General features: G+C 29.9%; 1 protein-coding gene and 2 non-coding genes across 6 annotated transcripts in view; 1 reads left to right on the top strand and 2 right to left on the bottom strand.

The window, feature by feature from the left end:
* Window positions 1–22674, top strand: part of LOC143192835 (uncharacterized) — a 47851-nt gene extending 25177 nt beyond the window's left edge. The window contains exons 1-21 of one of the 4 annotated variants that reach the window (XM_076398556.1): window positions 10735–10941; window positions 12560–12740; window positions 14524–14770; window positions 15126–15243; window positions 15300–15578; window positions 15690–15861; window positions 15918–16011; window positions 16070–16248; window positions 16299–16419; window positions 16640–16720; window positions 16775–16837; window positions 16888–17075; window positions 17137–17308; window positions 17361–17508; window positions 17571–17721; window positions 17784–17974; window positions 18034–18146; window positions 19169–19427; window positions 19489–19642; window positions 19701–19932; window positions 20707–22674. In XM_076398556.1, the coding sequence (XP_076254671.1) occupies window positions 10896–10941; window positions 12560–12740; window positions 14524–14770; window positions 15126–15243; window positions 15300–15578; window positions 15690–15861; window positions 15918–16011; window positions 16070–16248; window positions 16299–16419; window positions 16640–16720; window positions 16775–16837; window positions 16888–17075; window positions 17137–17308; window positions 17361–17508; window positions 17571–17721; window positions 17784–17974; window positions 18034–18146; window positions 19169–19427; window positions 19489–19642; window positions 19701–19932; window positions 20707–20793 (3276 nt within the window). In that variant the 5' untranslated portion in view covers window positions 10735–10895 and the 3' untranslated portion in view covers window positions 20794–22674. Of the gene's footprint in view, window positions 1–10734; window positions 10942–12559; window positions 12741–14523; window positions 14771–15125; window positions 15244–15299; window positions 15579–15689; window positions 15862–15917; window positions 16012–16069; window positions 16249–16289; window positions 16420–16639; window positions 16721–16774; window positions 16838–16887; window positions 17076–17136; window positions 17309–17360; window positions 17509–17570; window positions 17722–17783; window positions 17975–18033; window positions 18147–19168; window positions 19428–19488; window positions 19643–19700; window positions 19933–20706 lie in introns of those variants that run through there. The other 3 variants (XM_076398555.1, XM_076398558.1, XM_076398557.1) reach the window with 3 other exon arrangements.
* Window positions 12876–12947, bottom strand: TRNAD-GUC (transfer RNA aspartic acid (anticodon GUC)). The gene has a single exon. It is a non-coding gene; the product is annotated as a tRNA-Asp (tRNA).
* Window positions 13654–13725, bottom strand: TRNAD-GUC (transfer RNA aspartic acid (anticodon GUC)). The gene has a single exon. It is a non-coding gene; the product is annotated as a tRNA-Asp (tRNA).
* Window positions 22675–23199: the final 525 nt, after the last annotated feature.

A 23199-nucleotide genomic window follows, 5' to 3' on the forward strand; every position in this document is an offset into this window, starting at 1 on the left:
ATGCGTGCAGGCCAAGGGCAGTAATGAATGAACCAAAAATACTGGATCGATTTTAATCATGTTTTCATTGAGTGACATAGGCATATATATTTTATGCCCGTGCAAAGTCGGAGCGGGCCGCTATGTTTTTATATACAACGTTCATATTTTTTCTGTAGTGTATTCAATTTAGTATCAGCATTGCACCCGTGCGAAGCCGGGGCGGGTCGCTAGTATATTGTATATAAGATATTTGCCAAATTAAAATAAAATTAAACTGCTTAAGCTTAAATTTTAGAGTAACTCTTATACACTATAGTAGTTTGTCTGGATTGATTTGCTTCAATCTTCTGGTTTGCTGCGTGTTGTCTAGTGGCTGTATTGCTTCCACATTACTGTGATTTAGTAACCTTATTTAAAGTTTTAAAGGCAAATCTTGGATGACTGCGTAAACCTATTTAATTTTGGGTCATCATGTAGTTCTCTTTAGTTATAAAGCGATAAACATTGACAATTAATCGTAGGGCTTTGTTTTGGCAACGTTGGATTACTAGTTATCATCCAATCTTTTTGATTTTAGATCAAGTTGAGGTTATCTTCCGACTAACCACTACAGTTGCTTGATTTTGAGTGTGAGTTAGTTTTTTCTCTAACATGATTTTTCCAATTTAACCTACCATCAAGATGAATGCCGAGGTATCTAGCTGATTCTGCTTGAGGAATCGCGAATCCGTCAAATGATGTAATTAGATTTTTGTCATTTCACCGCAACGCAATATGGACAGGTTTGGAACTATTAAGCCATATTTTCCAGTTTCTAGTCCATTTGTAGATCTTGTTGACTACCACTTGTACTTTTTCTACAGCCTTAGGTAGAGAAATATCGTTTGCCATAATAACGGAGTTGTCGACAAATGTTCAAAGAGCTGTTTTTTGTTGTTAGGATATCAGCAGTATAGAGCAGGTACAGGAGTAGTTCCAAGACACTACTCTGAGAAACTCCAGCCCAAATAGATTTTCTTTCGAATATATATGACTCCAGCAGTTAACAATAGTTCGGCGGTAGCAACTTGCTTATCTTGTAGATTAGTCTCAAATGCAATACCACGTCAAAACCAAACACTTCATAGTTTGAATCGCTAAATACATAAATTGGTTTGCGACTGATGATTGTTCACCTGGTTTATTTCAAGAGTTTCTACGCTTGATATATATAATCATTCAGATAAAAATAACCAATAAATGCGCTGATATTAATGAAAGAAACTTTTAATAGCACAACTAGCGAATATGTGTTTGTTTCATTTGGATTTTTACCCCATCCATTTCACATCCGACGACACCAAACAATTTAACGCTAGAACGGTAACTAGGCAACCGTAAACTGCGGAGCGGGGGTCGAAAATAACAAATTTCCATGATATCGATATAATTTCGAATACGCAGACTTTCTTTTCCATTGAAAAAGAGCGTTGTTCAACGTCTAGAAAAAAGCTCTTTGAATACGGCAAAACTGTCGAAACGATTCGCGTTTACTATTCGAAGATATGCCATCCAAAGGGCTCAATTAATTATTATAAAACGTTCGATGTAAACGTGTGTACGATGTGGTTGTTGATATCGTTGATTTGATTTATTTAAGTGGTGTGTAAGAGACTGAAACAAGAACCATTGTTTTTGGGACTGTGTCGTTTTGTTAGGATATTATTTCATCGAAAATATGTTGTAGTATCGGTTAAATATGGAAATTTGGGACATGGATGATCGAAGAGAAGCTAGAAGTAGTCGAAGTAATATTTCAGGTAATATCTATCAAAGTATTTAATATGGTTGCTACTATTGCTACTACTAAGGCATTTAACATAAGTGTTATTGATCTGATACTAAAATTTGATCCATAATTTATGTTGTATAAAAACATTGCAACTACGTCTCAAATCAAAATAAAATATTTAATTTTTTCTGAGTAGAATTATTTTCTTCCAATCCTCCATCCATTTCATTCTTCTATCTTCCATTCAAGCGCATCGGTTGTAGTCGATAGTGATTCATAGTTATGGTTCCATTTGGTCTTTGCACTTTATAACACATAACATATATATGATTTTAGCAAATACACACATTACGCATCAAAAATTATGGATTGAATCTACTTACTGATAGTTTTATATTTTTCTGGGTCTAGTACGTTATTCATTAAACAGTTCCTTCAATTTTTCATAATTAAACTCTGTTGGCTATCAAAATCAACATCTTTAAGACAGTCAGTTTATTTTTTAGATGTTTGCTTGGCTATAACATGTCTTCCATTAAATTGCGCGTTCTTCGATAGCACTTTTTCGTACAAATAGTTAAGTATATATTTAGTATATATAAACTAATCTCATCCAAGTTTTTCTATATTTTATTAATAGATAGAACTTAATTTATCATAAGAGGATAATAACTTATAAAGTTTTGTCTACAAGTATAAATGATTTTACATTTACACAATTAATTTTTTTCAGCAGTCAAATACATTTCTCTAAATTTAATGTGGAATTTTGCTTTTCTATTTTTAATAAAAGCTCTACAAGAACTGCTTAAGGTTCATTGTTATACGATAATGCATTTCGTTAATTTTGTATTTGGCTATTGTTTGTGTTGTCTATTCAGCTAGATTGATTTTATGATTTATTTTATATAATTGTTTACATTAATATTTTAAACGTATTAATAAATTGACTAAATTGGTGTTAGATAATATAAATCACTGAGAAATTATTAAGTAGTGTAATAAACCGATATTTGTAAACAAGAGAGTAAAATTTGACAAGAAACCTACTAGACTAAGTAAAACTTGATATATTTTTTAAATTATTAAATAATATCTCAGGGATATTACTAAAAAATTAAGATGAATACCGAATATTTTCGTCTTAAAATCATTTAGGTTCCATCATCTTGTTTCTAATAACATTAAGGTCTACACTAGCATTATGTCCTGCTTTTACACTTGAATTGATCTAATACTGACAGGATATGATTCTGAGAAAATTTGGTTCCTTAATAGTGATTATTTTAAAATTTCTATGGAGATCACTATTTCGACGAATTACTATGTGGCATTAACAGTACTCGTCAATATTTTGTTTTTAGGCCGCTGAATTATGTGCATATTATTCCATGTGGATGGATTTAAGGATATGTTTATATAGCAGTATGATATTTATGGTATGATGTTGTTGTGGGTTCAAGTTCTTCCAAATAGCCTAAACGTTTTTCTTAATATCATTTTAAATATCAAATTCTTTTTTCTTCTATAAATGATCTTACCAGTGCAGCTTCGCCTCCAGTGTCTTAATGCTGTATTAGCATATGCCAATTGTATATTATATATTCTGATAGATGTTAATTTGTGTTAATTTCAATTATATGAAAAATTAATGCGATTAACGTAAAATTATAGATTTTATTTTTAGTCTCATTTAGACTGATTGTCCGTTGTATGATCTGTTAATTTTGTTTAGTGACGTTTCCAGTTTCATTGCTACTTTCTCGGGTTCTTTATGCCTGAAAAATAGACGGTCCCATCACACTACCCTGCTACATTCCACTTTTATTGCTTTCAATTCCAAATAGGCATCTTCATTACTTCTTGACTTCATGACTTCAAAACTTGATGTATGATTAATCGAATAAATTCGGCTACTCCCTAGTCGGTAGGTTTAATGGACCGTGGTTCGAAGCCTACGTTAGACAGTCCAGATACATTTTAATTAATATAGATACTACAATATAATAAACAAACAAATATTAATAGCTAAGTACTATGTTATACAGAAATAAAATTATCTATTTATCACAAATTATTAATCAATTTATTTAATTATGTCAATTCGACATATTTGTTTTAAATTGTCAAAATATATAAAAAATGTGTTGGAACCATATTGAACTTTATTGCAAATACAATATATAATTCGATTCATTATATTTTATGTTTTAAAATGGGTTAGATGTAATTAAGTTCCTACTGATTAATTTTCGCACGAGAAATTATATAACTATTATTATTCTAGTTAATATTTTAGGTTTAACTAGGCTTGATATTGATATTGCTTAAAACTTATGTATTAAATAAACAAACTGTAGCCAAAATTAGGTACTATTTACTCACAAGTCATATTTAGAATAGTTGTTATAGATTTACAAATAATGGGTAGATGATAATAACAAATACTAGATATGGAGGTCAACATCTATTTTCTTAACAATTATCGAATCATTGAAAAATTACAACTGTTACAACAGAATAATTTCGAAACAATCAACTTGATTGTTCCAACTTGGTTGTGATTTCATAGGAATATTGATATTATTATAAACCAAATTATTTATCAGGCTGGCTCTGTTGTTATTCAAACCGTTCCACATTAGAATTAATACATTATATTCGAAATATGCTTTTTGGTGATAATTACTTCTTCAGTTGAAACGCATTTGCCTCATAATGAGGGATGCTTTAGTGTTATGATAGATTACGTATGCATAATTTCAATGTTTTTCTGATGCTTTCCAATGTTGAGCGACTTTAGTTAATTCAATTAAATGGTTCAACTATCAATAAAGAGTAGTTCCTAGTGGTGTTTTATAGATACGTCTAATTAAGGATGTATGGGCTTGTTGTTAAACTTAACCTAAAAGCTGCTAAAAAGTTATTCAAGGTAGAAAGTTAACGTTTCCATTTTTTTGGATTTTTCTCGTCTCGACTTTTAGAATCGCAATATCTCACAAATGGTAATTCTTAAGAAAAAAGTATAAGCAGTAAAAAGTATAATTTAATTAATATTTTTATTAATATTGTTAATTGTTAATTTAATAGATTAGATTGTTTTCATTTATAATTTTAGTCGGAGTTATTTTTTGAAAACCTCACCGTTAGCAAAAAAATCCAAAAACCGAAAATTGAAATTTAGTAGAATTTTGGTAATTTGATTACTATTTTTAACCGACTTCAAAAAAGGAGGAGGTTCTACTTTCGGCTGTATATTTTTTAAATATATTTTTTAAATGTATGTTTTCTCCGTCAATTATGGACCGATTTTCAAAATTCTTTTTTTATTCGAAATAGTGCACGTCCGAGGTGGTCCCATTCGACAGGATCTGATGGGGGGAAGGGGGGAAATCAAGGGAAACGCTCAAATTTCAAGGACACGTATAAAGTTTTCACATATTTTTTTTATATAAAATAATCAGATATTTGTGTATAATGTTACTGCTGAGCTGATGTGACGGAAAATCGGAAGTCGTTCAGTGCAAAAGCCATTCAGTTTGCTTTTTAAGCACTAACTATAGCATATAAGACGTCGTCTTTTTGTCTCCAGTTACTATGCGATACAAACATTCGTTGGGGAAGTTATTAACATTTGAAAAATCGCTGTGCAACACGTTTGGGTTTTGAATCATATAGTAGCCGATGTCCTTCTTTTTAAGTCATTCCCAATGCTTTTAATCGATGGGAATTGGCTTGTTGCTATGGCAATGCACGTAACTGCAGTTTTTTTTTAATTAAAAGGAAAACTTAGCAAAAAGCACTTGTTGATTTTTAATTTAGTCATATTTGCTCACTTCTGTCATATTTATTTTCAAATGTAACAATGTGGAATTGTGGACAAATGTTTTGCCTTAACATGTCAAATTGTCGTTCGCTATGTTGAGCCTCAGTTTTTCACTGGTGCCATTTTTTTTTTGTAAAACGGCAGGTTTCAATTTACACCTCTAATATATTATATCGTCATAAATGCATTGTATCCGAGGGTGACAACATTTTGAATGGCATAAAGTAAATTTGGATAAAATCTTACCATTTTTTGATTACAGTAGTATTTTTAGAAAATGACCCGATTTTTTATATGCTTGTAAAAAATAAATTAAAATTTTACAAATAATAACGATTTTACAGCCGTAGTTTAAAGCATATTCTCGCGCAAAATGGTGGTAATAAAGTTTAATTTGTTTATTTTTTTTTTATTTATATATGGAACTATAAATTATTTATGGTAGATATGTGAAATTGAATTATGTTGTGAATAACGATCGTATTTGTAAAAGTACTGAAATGTCATTGCTGTTTGTTTTTGTTTTTTTTTTACCAATTAAAACTTTATTTACGGTTTTGATAACCACAGTAGTTTAAGTGACAGGACGGTTCTCTTACTGCTACGATAGTCGTGGGTTCAAATCCCACTGTATAGATGTACTTTATATTTAGTGTTTGTAATTGTAAATGTCTCTAGGCAACAGTTTAAAATCGGACAAGGGATAACTATACCTGTCAGGTCAGCAATCACGCAGGGTAAAACCGGATGTCTTCTAGGTTTGTCTTTAAGTTGTTCAATGGCATGTTGGTAGGTTTAATGCCGAGGACCTTAGTTCGAAGCCCAGATAAACTCTAGTTTACTAGACTTTAAAATACAGTTGAAAATAAGTTTATATGTTACATACTCCTGTTACTAATTTTAATTTATATTTTGTGATTATTCAATTGAAACAATTGGGAAACCAGGTGTACCGCAAACTCATTACTGTTTTTTTTAGAAAGAAAAAACAAATAATTTTCAAGAAAATGGAAATTTTTGTATGTATTCAATGTATATGCCATGTGATTCTATACATCTTGCTCATCTTCCAGGCAATTTATGGATGCGGTCTCAAAAAACCGTTTGTTCTTTGGGCAAAACCATTCATCGAACTATTTTCAAACTTCTTCAAAATTGGCGAAGTGCAGCTCTGCAGATGCGTGTCTTATTGATGCGAAAAGCTGATAGTTGGACGGGGCAAGATCTGGAGAGCATGGCGGGTGCGATAATGTCCCATCCAAGTGCTTTCAACGTTTCCTTGACCGGTTTTGCTTTATGACACGGTATCTTCGGGCCCATTTTAGACTTTTTTCGACCAATTATTGTGGGTAGCGATCACTATTAACTTTTTCACCAGGTTGTAACAGTTCGTAATACACCACACCACTCTGGTCCCACCAAACACAGATCATTGTCTTGCAACCAAAATTATGTGGCCTTGGAGTCGATCGGCCAGCTTTGCCAGGTGATAACCATGATTTTTATCGCTGAGGGTTTTCAAAATAAGTCCATTTTTTATCACCTGTCACTATTCGATGCAGAAATTACTTCGGATCATACCTTTGAAGCAGCATTTTATAGACGATTGATGTGGCACCCATCTTCAGATTTTTGAATTTTCGCCATTGGTCGTAACCGAAAGCTAATCCTTTCTTTTTTGAGTTTGTGTTGGGTTTTCATCCAATAACTTTTGCAGTTTCGCATCTTCAAACTTTTTCAGTCTACCAGAACGTTTGTATTGCACATTAAAATCACCACTTTTGAATTTTCAAAATTACACCTCACGTGTTTTTAAGGCTTGAGCGTACTCACAGTAAGTTTCTACCACCCAATGATGATTTTCAGTGACTTTTGGCTACTTTTCTGATATAGTTTTTATTAAATCGTCAAAAACTAAATCCACTGGAAATGTGGAATAGCATAATACTTTATAGTTATTAAACAGTTATGTAAACTTTGGTTGGGGAAAATGGATAATCAATTGGCATCAAATTGGGACTGTTTAGTACTGTATATTTAGTTATGAAGTTATGAAACGTGTAAAGTTTAAAGTAAAAAACTTTTCATTTACTTGAAAACCATATTTTATTTTAACGAAAAGAAGTGACGAATTATTGATACGATTGCATACACGACATTGTTAAATCTGTGGCCGATGGATCCTCCTAGATATACACCTAGATCTAAATTATTGTAAAAGTAATTAACAAATTGCAGGTTAGTCGGCAACATTTAGTAACAATGCAATAAATATATTTAAAAAAAATCTAAATACTATTTCTCCCAATAATGTGTCACTTTCCTCAGTATTTCAAGCCAGACTCTATGTAGGAACATTCCTCATCTTTTGAGGCAATGCGAGAATCGAACCGACTTTTAACTTTTTCATGAAGTGTTTTTCGGTCAGGTCATAAGTCCTTGGCCAGAAAAAGTACTAGTGGAAAGGAACAATGGTCAATACGGAGGATAGGATAGTGCTTTTTATTTAAACATTTATATTTAGATATAGATATCTATGGAGAATATGTAGCTTTTGCAAGAACCAACTGAAAATATTTTCAAAAAACATTCAATATGTGCGGCCATTTGTGATTAACAATATTGGTCAAAAAAAGGGACCTGACCAAAGCACTTAGTATTATTTTCATCATTTAAAACTTTATATAAAATATCAAATTATATTTTTTTCTTGTCTTTGAATCATACTTTTCTACCAGTAGTCTTAATAGAATTTCTGAGCTTGAGTAGCTTTCTTCCTTACAGCGGAAATAAAACAGCAAAATTATCGATAGAAGTCTTTTGAATAAACACCATCTATAAAATAAGCTTAAATAAAACCGAAATTTATTTCTTGCCACTTTACGTAGTTTGTATGGTTAATTTTAACTTAAATGTATTTAAACTATTTGTGTCTGAGGGATATCTGACAGTGACAATGATATGTCGAGACCACAGGTGTCTGTTTCGATCATACATAAATTTTTTTTTTGCTAATTTTACATTTTACAACAGCCAACAGTTTTAATGTAGTTAATTAATTAAAGTTAATTTCGATTCTAATTAAATCAAGGATAAGCAGCGATAAAAAAACCGGTAATGTTGACTAGAATTATAATAGTTAAATTGTTATTAGTACGAAACATAATTTTATTACGTCTAAATCACTTGAAGACCTGTTAAATATACATATAATGAAATTAATTAAACAGCTTTATTGTATGCAAATGTGAGTGTAATATTGTTTTAACAGCTGTTTCATCCTAAAGCTGATATTCTGCCGTAAAATGTTACTTGGGAAATGCGAACTATATTTATTTTATTTATTTAATATATTAATTGTTTTATAAACATTATTTTTCAACTTCATATTACACTTTTTTAATTTATATTAGGGTCATAAATTCGTTTTAAAGCCTTTTTTTTTAATTTGAAGCTTTATTATAAAAAATCGGATAATACGGAGGCTGTGATAAGTCTTCCCATTTTATTGTTTCCAAGTTTGTTTTCACCGAATTTACAACATGTAGTCGAGCATTGACATGTTGAAGAATAACATTGTTGTGTGTTTGCTTGTATTCCGGCTTTTCGCGAATTATTCAGTTCAAATGAATCAATTGTATTCGATAGCGATCGTCGTTGATGATCGCCAGCCATCGAGTAATACCTTCAAATCCTGGTTTTCAATATTTTTGGCTTCCCAGAACGCTCTTTGCCTTCAGTGTCACAATAACCATTTTTAAAACGTCGAAACTGATATTCACACGTTTAAATCGATGGAGCATGGCTGCCATAAGCTTTACACAGCATTCTATGACCTTCAGCTGTCTTTTAAAACTTTTACAACCGGTACAATTTCAGACATTTTCAACGTACTGAAACTATTTTGTTTACACTCCCACGAAATGACACATACTGGAAAGTGAAGTCGCATGAAATTGGTTACAAATGTACCTGATGCTATTTAATGCACTGTTCACACCAGCAGTTTCATATCCCTTAAAATTAATATTATTTTATGAAATTAGATTTCTTATATTAGGTGGCTTCATGTGTTCTGATCAAAAACCTTTTGGATCTTTTCAATCGCATGTAAACGCCCAAAAAAAGTTGATTTAACAATCACTAAACTGTCTGAAAGTTTTGAGAATTGAGTTTTCGTCCAATAAGTCTTGCATTTCATTATCTTCGATTTGTTTGGTCTTCCAAGCCGTGTTCTGTTGTTATTTCTAGAATCGCCATTTTTAAATCATTGAATCCAAAACTGAGAATGGGGTTATGGCAGAACAGCATCATCATAAATTTCTAAAAGGTTAAAATAATAAAAGTAATAATGTCAATGATAATAAAAGTAATGATACTCAATTTGAGTTTTCCATGATTAGTGTCTTTATACACTGAATAACTCAATAATACTAAACACTAAACTGTTATTTTATGTCGAGAAACGTCAAAACCATCTAATTCAACATTTAGTTTAGGTTTTTATAATAGTTATACGATATATATCGCTGATTATACTGCAACCATTTAATATTATGAAACGAGTAAAACTTTTTTAATTTACTTGGGAACTATTATTTTAATTGAAAGAAGTGGCTGCTTATTGGATTGACAGTACAGACAATAATGCCGATGCTAACGACAATAATGTCATAGATGGATAAAAACACGTTTTTTAGAACAACCCCGGCTGCGTTAGACGTAGTATCTGACTTATCGATTCATCAGTTTGTGGTGTTAGTAGTTAACAGCAATTCCAGTTGGTAAATTTCTTCATATTCCATATTTTAATGTTATTTGACGTCAATTTACATTAACCGTTGTGAGGTAATGTTTTCGGTTGAGCTAAACAATGTTGTTCTCTCTAATATATTTTTTTATAACCCTATAATTGGTAATATGGCATAAATGGTAATATCGGTAATAAGATGCACTGCCTTGTTTATTTTGGCCGCCATTTCTCGTGTTAAACACGTCAAAGAATAATGCGCATAATAAAGTCATAACATTAATTACTCGTTTGAATCCGTTGTTTGCAAATAGTTTGGAATAATACGTTTTAGCGTATTATCGTACAATACCGTCATACATTAAAAATAATTATCTCTAAATTGTCAGATTTAATGTTGAACATAATTTAAACAAGACATTCGCAATGTCGCAACGTTTATAAATCACCGCGAGTTGATTCGAATGTTTTAATCGGGTCTGAAACGTGCATTGGCCACAGTGTTTGTTCAATAATAGTTGGCTTTGTTTAATGGTTACTATGGTAACGAGATTCTTGTTTATGTTATGACTTTAAAGTATAACGCCGAGTACAACATTAATAATAATGACGGTGTGTTGTATTAATTAAACCTAATTTTAATGAAAATATTAAAAATGGTATTGATATCAACAACGAGGTTTTTACAGTCCCTTTGCTTGTTTTTTATGAAAATATTTGTTCTTAAGGTTATATCAACGACGTTAGGACATTTTTTGCAGGTGTTCATAAATTGAGTAGTTTCATTAAAATTTTTATTTATTGATTGGTAAATATCAGAAAATACCTAATGGATTTACTTATCGTCATGATTTATGTTTCATGCTAATTATGTAGCTAATGTAGATTTAAACAGTAATTCAAAAGGACCACATTTGTCCGATAATAAATAATCTTGTAGATAATAGATAATGGAGGACAATGTTTGATCCTTAGGTTCCAAACTCATCGGTATTATCATGTTTAATTAACAATGTAATACAACGGGCCATTTAATTATTATATAAGACAGTTTATACCACTTTATCACCCCCTAAGTAGAAAAAAAAAATAATAAAAATTACAAATACCTAGAAGGAACAATGAAAATAGAAAACAGGCTGATTTACGTGTTTTCTTATTTGATGATAAAATTTAATGTTTTGCTGAAAATAATTACGCTAAGATATGTATATTGTATTTTGATCATTCCAAATACTTGGTTTGATTGCCATTGTTATTACACACCTTTAATTTTAACACATTTTTATGATATGACGTATCATCTATATTCCCTCATCTTTTTGTAAGAAAATAACATTTATTTTATAACACTTTATTTAATGATAATTTATTTAAATAACATTATTAAACCACTTTTTACCCAAAATCGTTTTACGTAATAAATGGTCAACCTTTAATATGAACGACTAATAAAATATAAAGACATGCGAGGTATAAGATCCAATTAATTGCATTGAATCAAAATGCTCTAAAAATACCGTCAAAATGTTGATAATTTCATGGAAAACGCCAATAGGTTTTTAGGAGGATTAATAAACTGCTTTTTTGAAATAATTTTTTTTGTCTCTTTTTTCCAACCAGGGTTTATCTGGACTGGATCTATTTCTTAACTATGGTTCTTGGCATTACCAACTGGCCAGCGACTAACTTAGATATATCGATATTTTTTCAATCGATATTTTTCGATACTTTTTTTTTAAATTTAAAAAAACAAAATATTTCTTAAATATTATAAAAAAGATTATACGGCCGACAGCCGACACTCCTAACTTAGAGATCATCCCAGAGGATATCCAATCTTACGCAGCCTGGTTACTGGCGTTATTGGGATGGTTATTTCTTATCGAATTTTACTGTGTTAACTAAAGACATTTACAACATAAGGTACGGACTACGCGAGTAGACAGACTATCTTGTTTCACCTTAACCACTGCGGCTACCAAGCCGGAAAATTGAATTATGAGGATTTTCAACGAGGATTTTAGTTCATTTGTGAAGTAATTATTCTTTCTCACTTGATTTCAATATGCCAATAACATCAATATCTAATTTTGATTAATTGTGTAAGAGATAACATAATAACACTGATAACAATGAATGAGAACGTTTTCTTGTAAACTCAATAGAAATAAAAAAACACATTACAATACATTTTCAAATTTTTGATGGTCTTTTTCATTTGTTTTAGGTCGAGGTACAGAATTTGTTACTGGCATCGATAACGAAGGAATAGATTTCTCACAGTTGGAAGACTTCATCAATAGCGATGGCAACAATCCTCAGAACTTCACTTTTAACGACTCTTTAAATGCCTCTCCATCAGGAAAATTGCTAAACGTCATAGTTGAAAATAAAAGGAATAACAATGGGTAAGCTTGATTTTAAACATAAAAGACTTTTATTAGAGAATGTGTTTTTTTTGTTTTTATCATATGGTAGTTCGATAAAATTATGTTAATTGAACTTATAAATAATGTTGATTGTTATTGAAAAATAAAAAAATCCTCTCCGGCCGGGAATCGAACCCGGGTCTCCCGCGTGACAGGCGGGGATACTTACCACTATACTACCGAAGATCTGAACTTTGCTTATTTTTATCAGTATTAACTTTGAATGTTGGAATCAGAAAATTTAAAGCAGCTTTCTTTATTTATTGAATTTATTCTTATATTTTGATTAAATTTAACTTAATTTCAAATTGTCTTCATATTGTCAAATATAAGATTAGTATTAAAATTAAAACTCGGTAGCGGATATAATGAAATTGATACATATATGTACATCTGGGATATTTGAGGAGAAACATTAAATATTTTAATAACCGACAAAGTTATACGCACAAACTGTGCTATTTAGAAATTAAAAAGAAAAAGTGAAGCAGTTGGTTGGAGATGAATGAAAGGATTTATTCAATGATTGTTTTCTTTGAGTAAAGGTATCGAAAATGGTTAAAGTTAAATGAAAACATATATAGATGGTGCAAATAAACTAAAAACGACCAGCATATTATTTACATGTCTAATAAGTTATCTTTCTGTTCATGAAAAATTCGACTTCAATATTGGTCTCAACATAATGTCAAGTATCTTTATAATATAGATAGATACGATACGAAAAAGATCAGATATTCACCGTCTCCAAGAAAGAAACGTGATCAAATAACGTGAGACTGTAGCCAAAATTCGAATAAACATGACAGCAATTTGTAGGTAAACTATTCATTTAATTTAAAATGTACCGTATTTCAAGAGTATAATTATTCAAAATTATTAAAAAAAAATTCTCTCCGGCCGGGAATCGAACCCGGGTCTCCCGCGTGACAGGCGGGGATACTTACCACTATACTACCGAAGACTGAAAATATATAAGCTTTCAACATTTCAGTGTTCTAGTTCTAATTCCAATTTGTATTTATTCATTTTAAATTATAGGGTAGTACAAAAATATAGTATATTTATACTTTTCGCTTGAGACAGGTGTTGTCACTCGTATTTGAACTATTGGCTTTCGGATTGAAATCGCATTTATTTACTAAAACTAGGCAATATTTTGCTAATCGTTACAGATTGCATTTTTAGTGCAGAAGCACTGTTACTGTGAGCCTCCTAATCAGGTTATCGTATTTGCAATTATGTGTTGCAACTGGATGATTCGGTTTAAAAAACCTGAAGAATGGTGTGCTACATAGGTTTTATAGCTCTCTGTCTTTGTTGAAATTGTTTTGGTATTTATTCAACTCAAGACTTTCTCGATGTTTGCTCTTAAAATAGATTTGTGGAGTGGCGGTTTAACTTTATTGAACAGAATGTTGCCGCTATTATGCGTTCAATGTTCAATCAAGGCTTATGTCGTATGTAGCCGTATGTCATTAACGATATGTAATGATAAGCGCGGCTACAATCCAGAAGCTAACATTTATACTTGTTATTTAATGTACATTTGTAAGTCTTTGTAAAAATTGAGATTTTATAATGGTGTTGTTGCAACAAAAACTAAAGATGTTTTAAATATCAAAGACTTTATCTATGTAAAATATGATAAAGTTTAATCACCTTTTGTAAGTCAAATACATAAATATTTTATATTAATGTATTTCAAGTCTTACATTAAATTAAAAGCATACCTTGCATTATTTTATATACGTCTTTCTAGGCACTCTTTACCAGATAGTCCACCAGACTCTAGCTCAGAACACCCTTATAGTCCCCAAGATGGATGTGAAGCCCCCATAAATACATCAGATAACATTTACACCAACTTGACTTCTAATCTGGGTCAGAATATTTACAAGCAAGGAATATTGAATCCTATTTTAGCTGATAACTTGATATTGGGCTCGCATATTGTTGTCACAGATCAAAATAATGAGGGCCTCATAGACAATAATGCTATATTACAGGTAAATCATATTTGATTTTATATTTACTGTTAGTATATATCATTGATATTTAATTGTGCATATTTTATTTATTTAACATTTCAAATTATTATTATTAAAAGAGCTTTATAATAAAAAAAAATTTACAAGCCTTAATATGTTTTAATTTACTTCATTTATAACATTTTTTTTCTACTTAGTATCTTTTATTTTGCATAAAACCCAATTCTCATGTATTTATAAAGTTTTTTTCTATAGTTTGTTGTACTATATCTATATTCTTATATATTATTACTACTGTGTTACATGTTTTTAAATAATTATATTCTCTATACTGATTCGGAATAATTATGTTTATTATCACCTTCCCTTGTAGGATAGCAGACTTCTAGTAACTCAAAATGTTAGAAATGGAAATAATATATTGGGAACTCGGATTATTGGGGATGGAATATCAAACGACCACAATATAATATTGAGCGAAAGCGTACAGGGTATACAAATTGAAAAAAGAAACCAAACCAATTCCTAGATCCATGCTTTTTTGTAGATGCTAACAGGCAAATCCTCTTGCCTAATGTTCAAACCGAAACAAACTCGAATTACAACAGATCTCTCTATGAACAAGAAGATTTTGGAGAGGACAAACATATAGTTCATTTAGGTTATTCATCAGGAATGGAGAATGTTCCCAGAACTGGTAATTTGGATAATACAATTAATTTAGAAGGAAATATTGAAAACATACCAACAGTTTACACTAATTTACAAAATGCGTCCAAAAAGAGAAAACTAAGTCAGGATAGTGCTCTTGTAAAAAGTGAACCAGGTAATAGAAAATGAATTATAATCTACATACAGCTCATTATTTTGTCATTATCCTTTTTAATTATATTTAATTAAGTTTTTTTACTGGTTTTAAAGCTTTAACTTTTTCCAGAACATTGTACAACTAGCCAGTTAAGTCCATCTGAACAATTCACTGCTTCAATAGAAGAAGAGTATGCATCTTCTGAGGCATGTTTATCTGAATCTCAATACCAGTGTATAAGATTCAGTTCGTTTCAGCAAAGCAACTGGCATACTCTTTGTGATCAGAATCTGACAGAATTGTATGTTATAAATAATTTGAATTTGCATTAATGAGTAATATTGTAACTTTTTGCAGGTCAACACCCCATTATAGAGTTGACGCAGATAAGGGATTCAATTTTTCCAACGCCGATGATGCCTTTGTTTGCCAGAAGAAAAATCATTTCCAGGTAAATTATAATGTAAATAGTTAGTCCTTTAGGTCTATGTATATTTTATTTTTTTCAGATAACCTGCCATGTACAACTTTTGGGTGATGCACAATTTGTTAAAACCCCAGATGGTTTTCAGAAAATTTCAAGTTTTCATTTACATTTCTATGGCGTTAAACATGATTGTCCAACACAAACGATAAGGGTGGAGCAAAGCCAAAGCGATAGAAGCAAAAAACCATTTCATCCAGTTTTGTAAGCTATATTTATTGTTATTAGTTTATATAATAAACCAGTTGTTCTAGGGTTGAACTTGTAAATTCTCAAGTGACTAAAGTCACAGTAGGCCGTCTACATTTTAGTGAAACAACATCAAATAACATGAGAAAAAAAGGAAAACCAAATCCTGAACAACGGTACTTTCAAGTAAGTTTTGATACCACTTAATTGTCGTATTCTTCATGTGATATCTTTTTTTTTAAATTTTATTATATGGTATATATATTTTAATTACTATAAATATTGATTATATTTTACATAATACAAATATTAGAACAATATTATATCTGTATGTCTTACTGTCAGAACAAAAGTTAGTTGTTTCTAGGTTAGAAAATTAATGGAAAGTGGTTATATTTGATTTTAGCTGGTGGTTGGTCTACACGCACATACTTCCAATGGTAATTTCCCAGTGGTTAGTCATGCTAGTCAAAAAATCATTGTCAGGGTAAGATTGTTTTTGTTTCCTTTATTTTAAAATTTTGCATATTTTCATTTTAAGGCTTCCAATCCTGGGCAGTTTGAAAGTGATGTTGAACTATGCTGGCAAAAGGGTCAAACACAAGTAAGTATGACTTGGGAATAAAAACATATTTACAGCCTGATCAATTTCAGGATTCTGTTTTTCATAATGGTAAAGTAGGAATTAATACTGATCGACCTGACGAATCTTTGGTGGTTCATGGGAATATTAAAATAACAGGCCATATAATTCAACCATCAGACATAAGGGCTAAGAAAAATATTGTTGAATTGAATACAGCTGAGCAGCTGAAAAATGTTCAAAAATTAAGAGTTGTTAGGTGATTATTATATGGAATTTAGTTTTTTATAGTAATATTTATTTCATAATATCTATTTCAGATATGAGTATGAGCCAGCCTTAGCTTCACAATTAAACAGAGATAAGGAATTCACAGATACAGGTGTTATTGCTCAAGAAGTCGCTCAAGTATTGCCGGAAGCTGTAAAACCAGCTGGAAATATTGTTCTTGATAATGGGACATCAATTAATAATTTTCTGGTTGTCAACAAGGTATATTAAATTATATATGGTTAAATATAAAATATATATGTCATAAATTTAGGAGAGGATTTTTATGGAGAACATTGGAGCTGTGAAAGAATTGTGTAAAGTAACAGATAATCTCGAAACAAGAATAGATCAGTTGGAAAGGATTAATCGAAGACTCAATAAACTAAAGCGTGGTGATAGTCTTAAATCTGATAGTACTGGTATGTAACATTGAATGAAGTATATTTATCTATGTGAAAATATGTTTCTTATATATTTGCAGTAAGCAGTTCAAAATATTCACATTACTCGGGACATTGTAAATGTTCAAAGAGACACAGATGCAAATCTTGTGAGAGACAAGAAGAGGAGTTATGTTCAAACAAATTCATTCAAATTGTTATTGTAGTTCTAGTTCTAATTATGGCTTTTTGGTAAGTTCAATAGTTATATTTGTTATAATCATAAAGGTAAATATAAATATTTGTTATTTTAGTTTAGCAGCAATCACAACGTTGTACCTACTGGAAACAGCAAGGCATAATCAAATTCTAAAATCAAGTATAGAAAGCATCCCTAGTAAAGCAGCTTCAACAAAAAAACCAACTTTGGGACCTAAAATTTATAGTAATCTAAGATCAACTCTTACACCTTATAAAACAACTAACATATATGTTCGAGACGAAGGTAGTCTATTTAGATAATTGCCTTATTTAAAATAAAAAATGTAATTTCTGATATTTTAGAATTAGCCAAGATGAGTCATCCTAACTTGATGAAAGCTCATTCCTATATTATAGGACGTCCGAATGAGTGTCTTACCGTTGAACAGGATTTGGAAAGTTCTAGTTTGTGCCAGGTAATTACAATTTCAAATCTTTTTTCAGTCAGTTTCAGTTTCGTGTCAATCTCGAGGGTTTATTTTATTTTTCAGTCATTTATGACACAAATTAGCTTTCCAAGTAAGAAGTTCTTTCAAATATTTCAATGGACGGGTTCAATTTTTTCTTATTTTGCATGTTTACTTGTTATATCGTTACATTTGAATCAATTCACAAGCAAGACGAGTGCGGTATAAATACATGAATATTACTTAAATTAAAATTAAATTAGGCAGCTAAACTTAAAGTCGAATGTATAATGTCGAATACACTTTATGTATTTTTTTATTTTTTAGCTTCAATATTCGGATTTTTTGTACGGTGTACAATAGTTTCCTCCATGTTATTGTGAAATAGTAACTTTTTCTTATGTCTTACATTGAAATCTTGGAACTTCGTGGATCCATTTTATTTTGAGGGAAACTTTTTTCGTTGGTTATGTACCGATAGGCATTTGTAATTAATCGAAGAACTTTGTTTTGGCAATTGATTAATTGGTTTGAGATCTTAATGCAATTTCTTATATGCACCCCACAAGTCTAAATGGATTTTATTTATGACTAATAAATCTATTTCATTGATCTTAAATCAAGTTGAAAATATCTTCTGATTAATCAGTGCCGTTTTTTAATTTTGAGACCGAGAGATGGATTACAAGGTATTTCAATGACTCTACATGATGCGTCTGTGAAATTATTTAATTGGGTTTGTGTTTTTTCGCCACAACGCAAAATTAATATGGACATATATCGAGCTATTAAACCGAGCTTTCCAGTCTCTAGTACATTTGTAGATCTTGATGACGGGTACACGGCTATTTTTGTTAGCTCTAGTTTGTTTGGAGACGTAGTCTTTTGCTAAAATGACTGTTTCTTTTGTTGTTGGGATGTGCGGAACTTTATTCGAATGTTAATTAATTTAACTTCATAGAGTTATACTCCATTCTAAACTCATTTTTGTTTATGAATACTGTGTAATTTGATTTGATGAAACTTTTTAGATATATTGTTGTGCGCCCCGTATCAGCCCTCCACATGACATCGGTCAAACCATATTCTCAGAAAAACGTCCTCCCAGTTTAAATAAAACCAGACCGGGTTTACCGCTCATGTTTAAAGAACAACAAAACGCTCAAGCAACTTTGGAGAAGACTAAAATAGCAAAACCATTCCATTCAAATGATATTGATAAGCAAGTTAGAACTAAAAGACATACTTATGATAACGAAGCAAATGTTTTTGATCAGATAGATCAAATTGGTAAGTATGAGTAGTCATTATGATTATTTGTATTTGATAAGCAACATGATTGTGTTTTTAGATGACCAACAATTGTTTATAATTATTATACAAGGGCGGCAGTTCAATAGAACATTAACACAAAAATATTTTAGAAGTTCAAATCCATTTAATTATACATATCTGGTTCCTATATCTAAATATATGTCAGATGATTATGTTCATCTTGTTTTTCGGTAAATATATTAATAATATTTTATTTATTTTTCTTGATATATTTATTCTTCATTGTAGGTTCAATCCGCCAGTTACTAGAGAAATTCAATATTGTTATAATGATCTAAAATATCATGAATGCCCTTATGCCAATCCTTCATATTATGAGGATAAAACTAAAAAAACCAAAGTGAATGAAACTAATCCCAGTCATTATAATAGAGAACATAGCGTGACATTTGATGTCGACATGTCCGATTTCCAATTGAAAACAATGACTTATCGAGTGGCGTTAACAGCAAATTTTGAGGTACGATAATATTTACGTAAAACGGTAATATTTAAAAATATTGTTTTAAGAATTTGATTATCGATGTATTAATTCATCATTCTTACTCTTAATAGTACCTAGAACTGTACGTACACGCATTACAAATTTGAAAATCATTTAAATCTTGGGAAATTTAGTTAAAGTTAAATGAATCAGATTTAATATATCGAAATTTCTGAAAAAAATTGTCATGCGTTTTACTGCATTGCTATATGATGTTTTGTATATCTGAAGGACACATAATTCCTATGTAGCATTGACAATATTTGAAAAATATTGAAAGTTTTATTCATATCATTATATGCATTTATGAATCATTAGTCGTTAACCTCATGATAGTTTTGAGAACTTGAGAGCCTTAGAAATTATTCAAAAGCAAGGCTAAGCTAAGATTTATAAACGGGAGATATTGAACGTTTTCTTTTCGTATATAGCTAATCAATCAGCTATATGTGATTTATGAAGTTGCTCGAATTAAATGAATCCATACTACGAACTTTGTGATGATTAAAATGTATACATACATTTAGTCAAGTATCGAAAAAACGGTTATTATATAAACAAAAACGCGAAAACTTGATGTTTCAATATGACGACACTCTGTTACATGTTATTAGCGAAAATTGTTGAATGTTGGATGCCATTCGTCTTTAAACCATTTTCAAAACATTTGTTCTCACAAAGAAACTCTGAAAGCTTATTCAAAACTTTAATATAACTGATGACTTATTAAATTTTATTTTATTTTTGCAGAACATTTGTGACTCAACAGATAATAAAATCTTAGGAAGAGACTTTCTCGAATACAACTTCCATTTTCATAGACAGTGCGATGAATGACATATACATCATTTAAGCATTTGATAATGGTACAATATTTTAATTAAATGTAACAAATCAGGATATAAATATAGAATTATATACAAAGAATAATGCCACTTATTACTTGTTATTAAGTATATATTCCTGAAATGTTATTGATTTGTAGCTAAAGAATGGTGTACCTACGTGTATTTTTTTGATCTTTGAGCAAGGTGTAATATATAATAATGTATTCCACTTACAGTAGGTGCACCTTTTTAAATTAACTTAATATATTCTGGAGATTTTACAAACATGATCATGACAACCCAGGTAAAATAAAGTTTGATATTGTGCAATAGTTTTTAATTTAGATTTTCTTAGGGTTAGATATGTGTAGTTTTGTTTTATTGTGCATTCCCGTTTGAACAAATATTTTTATTTTATTTTTTTTTGTTATTTATATTTTATTTCAGAGGTATATTTTTATTCTATTATATATATTTTTGCCTTTAAGCACCTACGTTTTTATCGTAAATTGTATATTTATTATACCATTGCATAAATTAATTATGTAGTAACTATGACAGCTTAGGAGTCTAATCAGAATATTTTATAAATCAGATTAGTTTTTAAGCTAGAATTATGAGAAATAACGACAAAAAGTTTTGGAATGAATCCAATTGTCGAAAAACCGATATTAATTTACTCTCATATAAAACTATCTATTTGTTGACTGACAATTACTTTGTACTAGCATTTTTATTTGTATAAAGCACAGTTACATCACTCCATAAATTACCAGTAAGTACTTAAAATAATTTCAGTAAAATCCTCAGTCCAATAAGATGGCCTTAACTATATGTGCCTTTATTGTGTCATTGTTTTGTTGGGATTAAATATTTTACTAATTTGACATTTTTCAGTGTTCAGATAATTACATAATAATTTATAAACAATTATTTGTATTCAATAATATTGTTTTAACGAGTTTAATAAAATTTTTGGAAAATACATATATTATCCAAAATTATAATAAATTAGCACATAATTTATGGATTAAAACAAAAGATAATGTAAGCTTATAATGAAACTGGTGAATTCTGTGTTACTCCGTATTTTCTTTAAAAATCAAATTTGCTTCAGATTGCTCCAAATGTATGATATTAGATCTTAATAATATAAAGATCTTCATTATAATTGATTGCTTTATATAGAATCGAATTTTTTTGATAAAACCAGTATTTTATATTAAGTTTAGATTGTTTTTGTTACATCTATTTTAGATTGTTAGAATGTGCCATGGAACATCATATATTATGCAGTTAGCTTTAGTTAAGTAAAATTGATGGGTATTCAACAGAATTCATTCATTTCTCACTGTAAGCATTAATAAATACATGATATGAATCAACAAAGATATAAACTAGCGAACTAGTGATCTCTAAAAAAAATTTTTTTATCACCTGAACAATACATTCCACTATTTTAAGATGTATACTTACATTATGTAGTTTTACTATTAATGCTTTTTAATTTTTACGCAGTCTTACAGTTAAAATTTAGGTTTTTCATAGTTTTTTGGATTATTCTAAAGAAATTTTTTGGTAGAAAATAGTTCGAAAATATATTTATATAATGTGTGAAAATGTTTTTTCAAATGAGAAAAATGAGAATTAAAATGAAAAATCTATATTTTAAGTGCAGTCACTATGGAGTTTTCTGAAAGAATAGTTATAATAAAGTTAATGTTAGGAAAGGTAGAATTTTAAAATAGTACTCAGAAAATATTTTATGTGTGAAGTACTACTCATTATTTTAGTACCTTAAATTAATGTATATGATAGGTGAAAATGCAATACTATTTTGTTTCTTTTTTGTGATTTGTATAAAATAAAAGTAAAATTGTTTTAATTAAAATTTGCTGTAAGTTTTGTTTTTCTGCCTTATTCATTTATATTACTGTTGTATATGTGTATATATATATATATATATATATATATATATATATATATAAATCATAGTTAAATATAATTTTTTTTATTAAACTTATTATTTTACATCTTTCTCTAATAATATTTCTTTATTTGTTTAACATTTATTATTTTTACCTACTTTGATTTTTCAGTTTAAATGTGACCAAAAGTTATTATTAAATTACCACTTAATCAATTCCAGTATTAAAAATTGTTTTGGATTGGCTAATTCTTGATCGGCCAATTGAGAGTCGATGAAATTCTAATATATATCGAGGTATATAGACCCACATATTTCATCTCGCGATATTTTTATGAAACCAATCATCGTCCATTAAACAGTTTTGAACCATTTACAAAAGACTGAAAACCAACAGAAATCTTATGCTTGTGTCACATGAATTAACAGTTAAAAATGTTATCGACCGAATTTCTAATCGCTAATCGCTGTTGAAACGAAATGGAGCCA

The sequence above is a fragment of the Rhynchophorus ferrugineus genome, unplaced genomic scaffold (assembly GCF_030347505.1).
Source record: "Rhynchophorus ferrugineus isolate W39M unplaced genomic scaffold, kcgeb_rfMv2 rfM3, whole genome shotgun sequence".
In the NCBI taxonomy this organism is placed as follows: Eukaryota; Metazoa; Arthropoda; class Insecta; order Coleoptera; family Curculionidae; genus Rhynchophorus; species Rhynchophorus ferrugineus.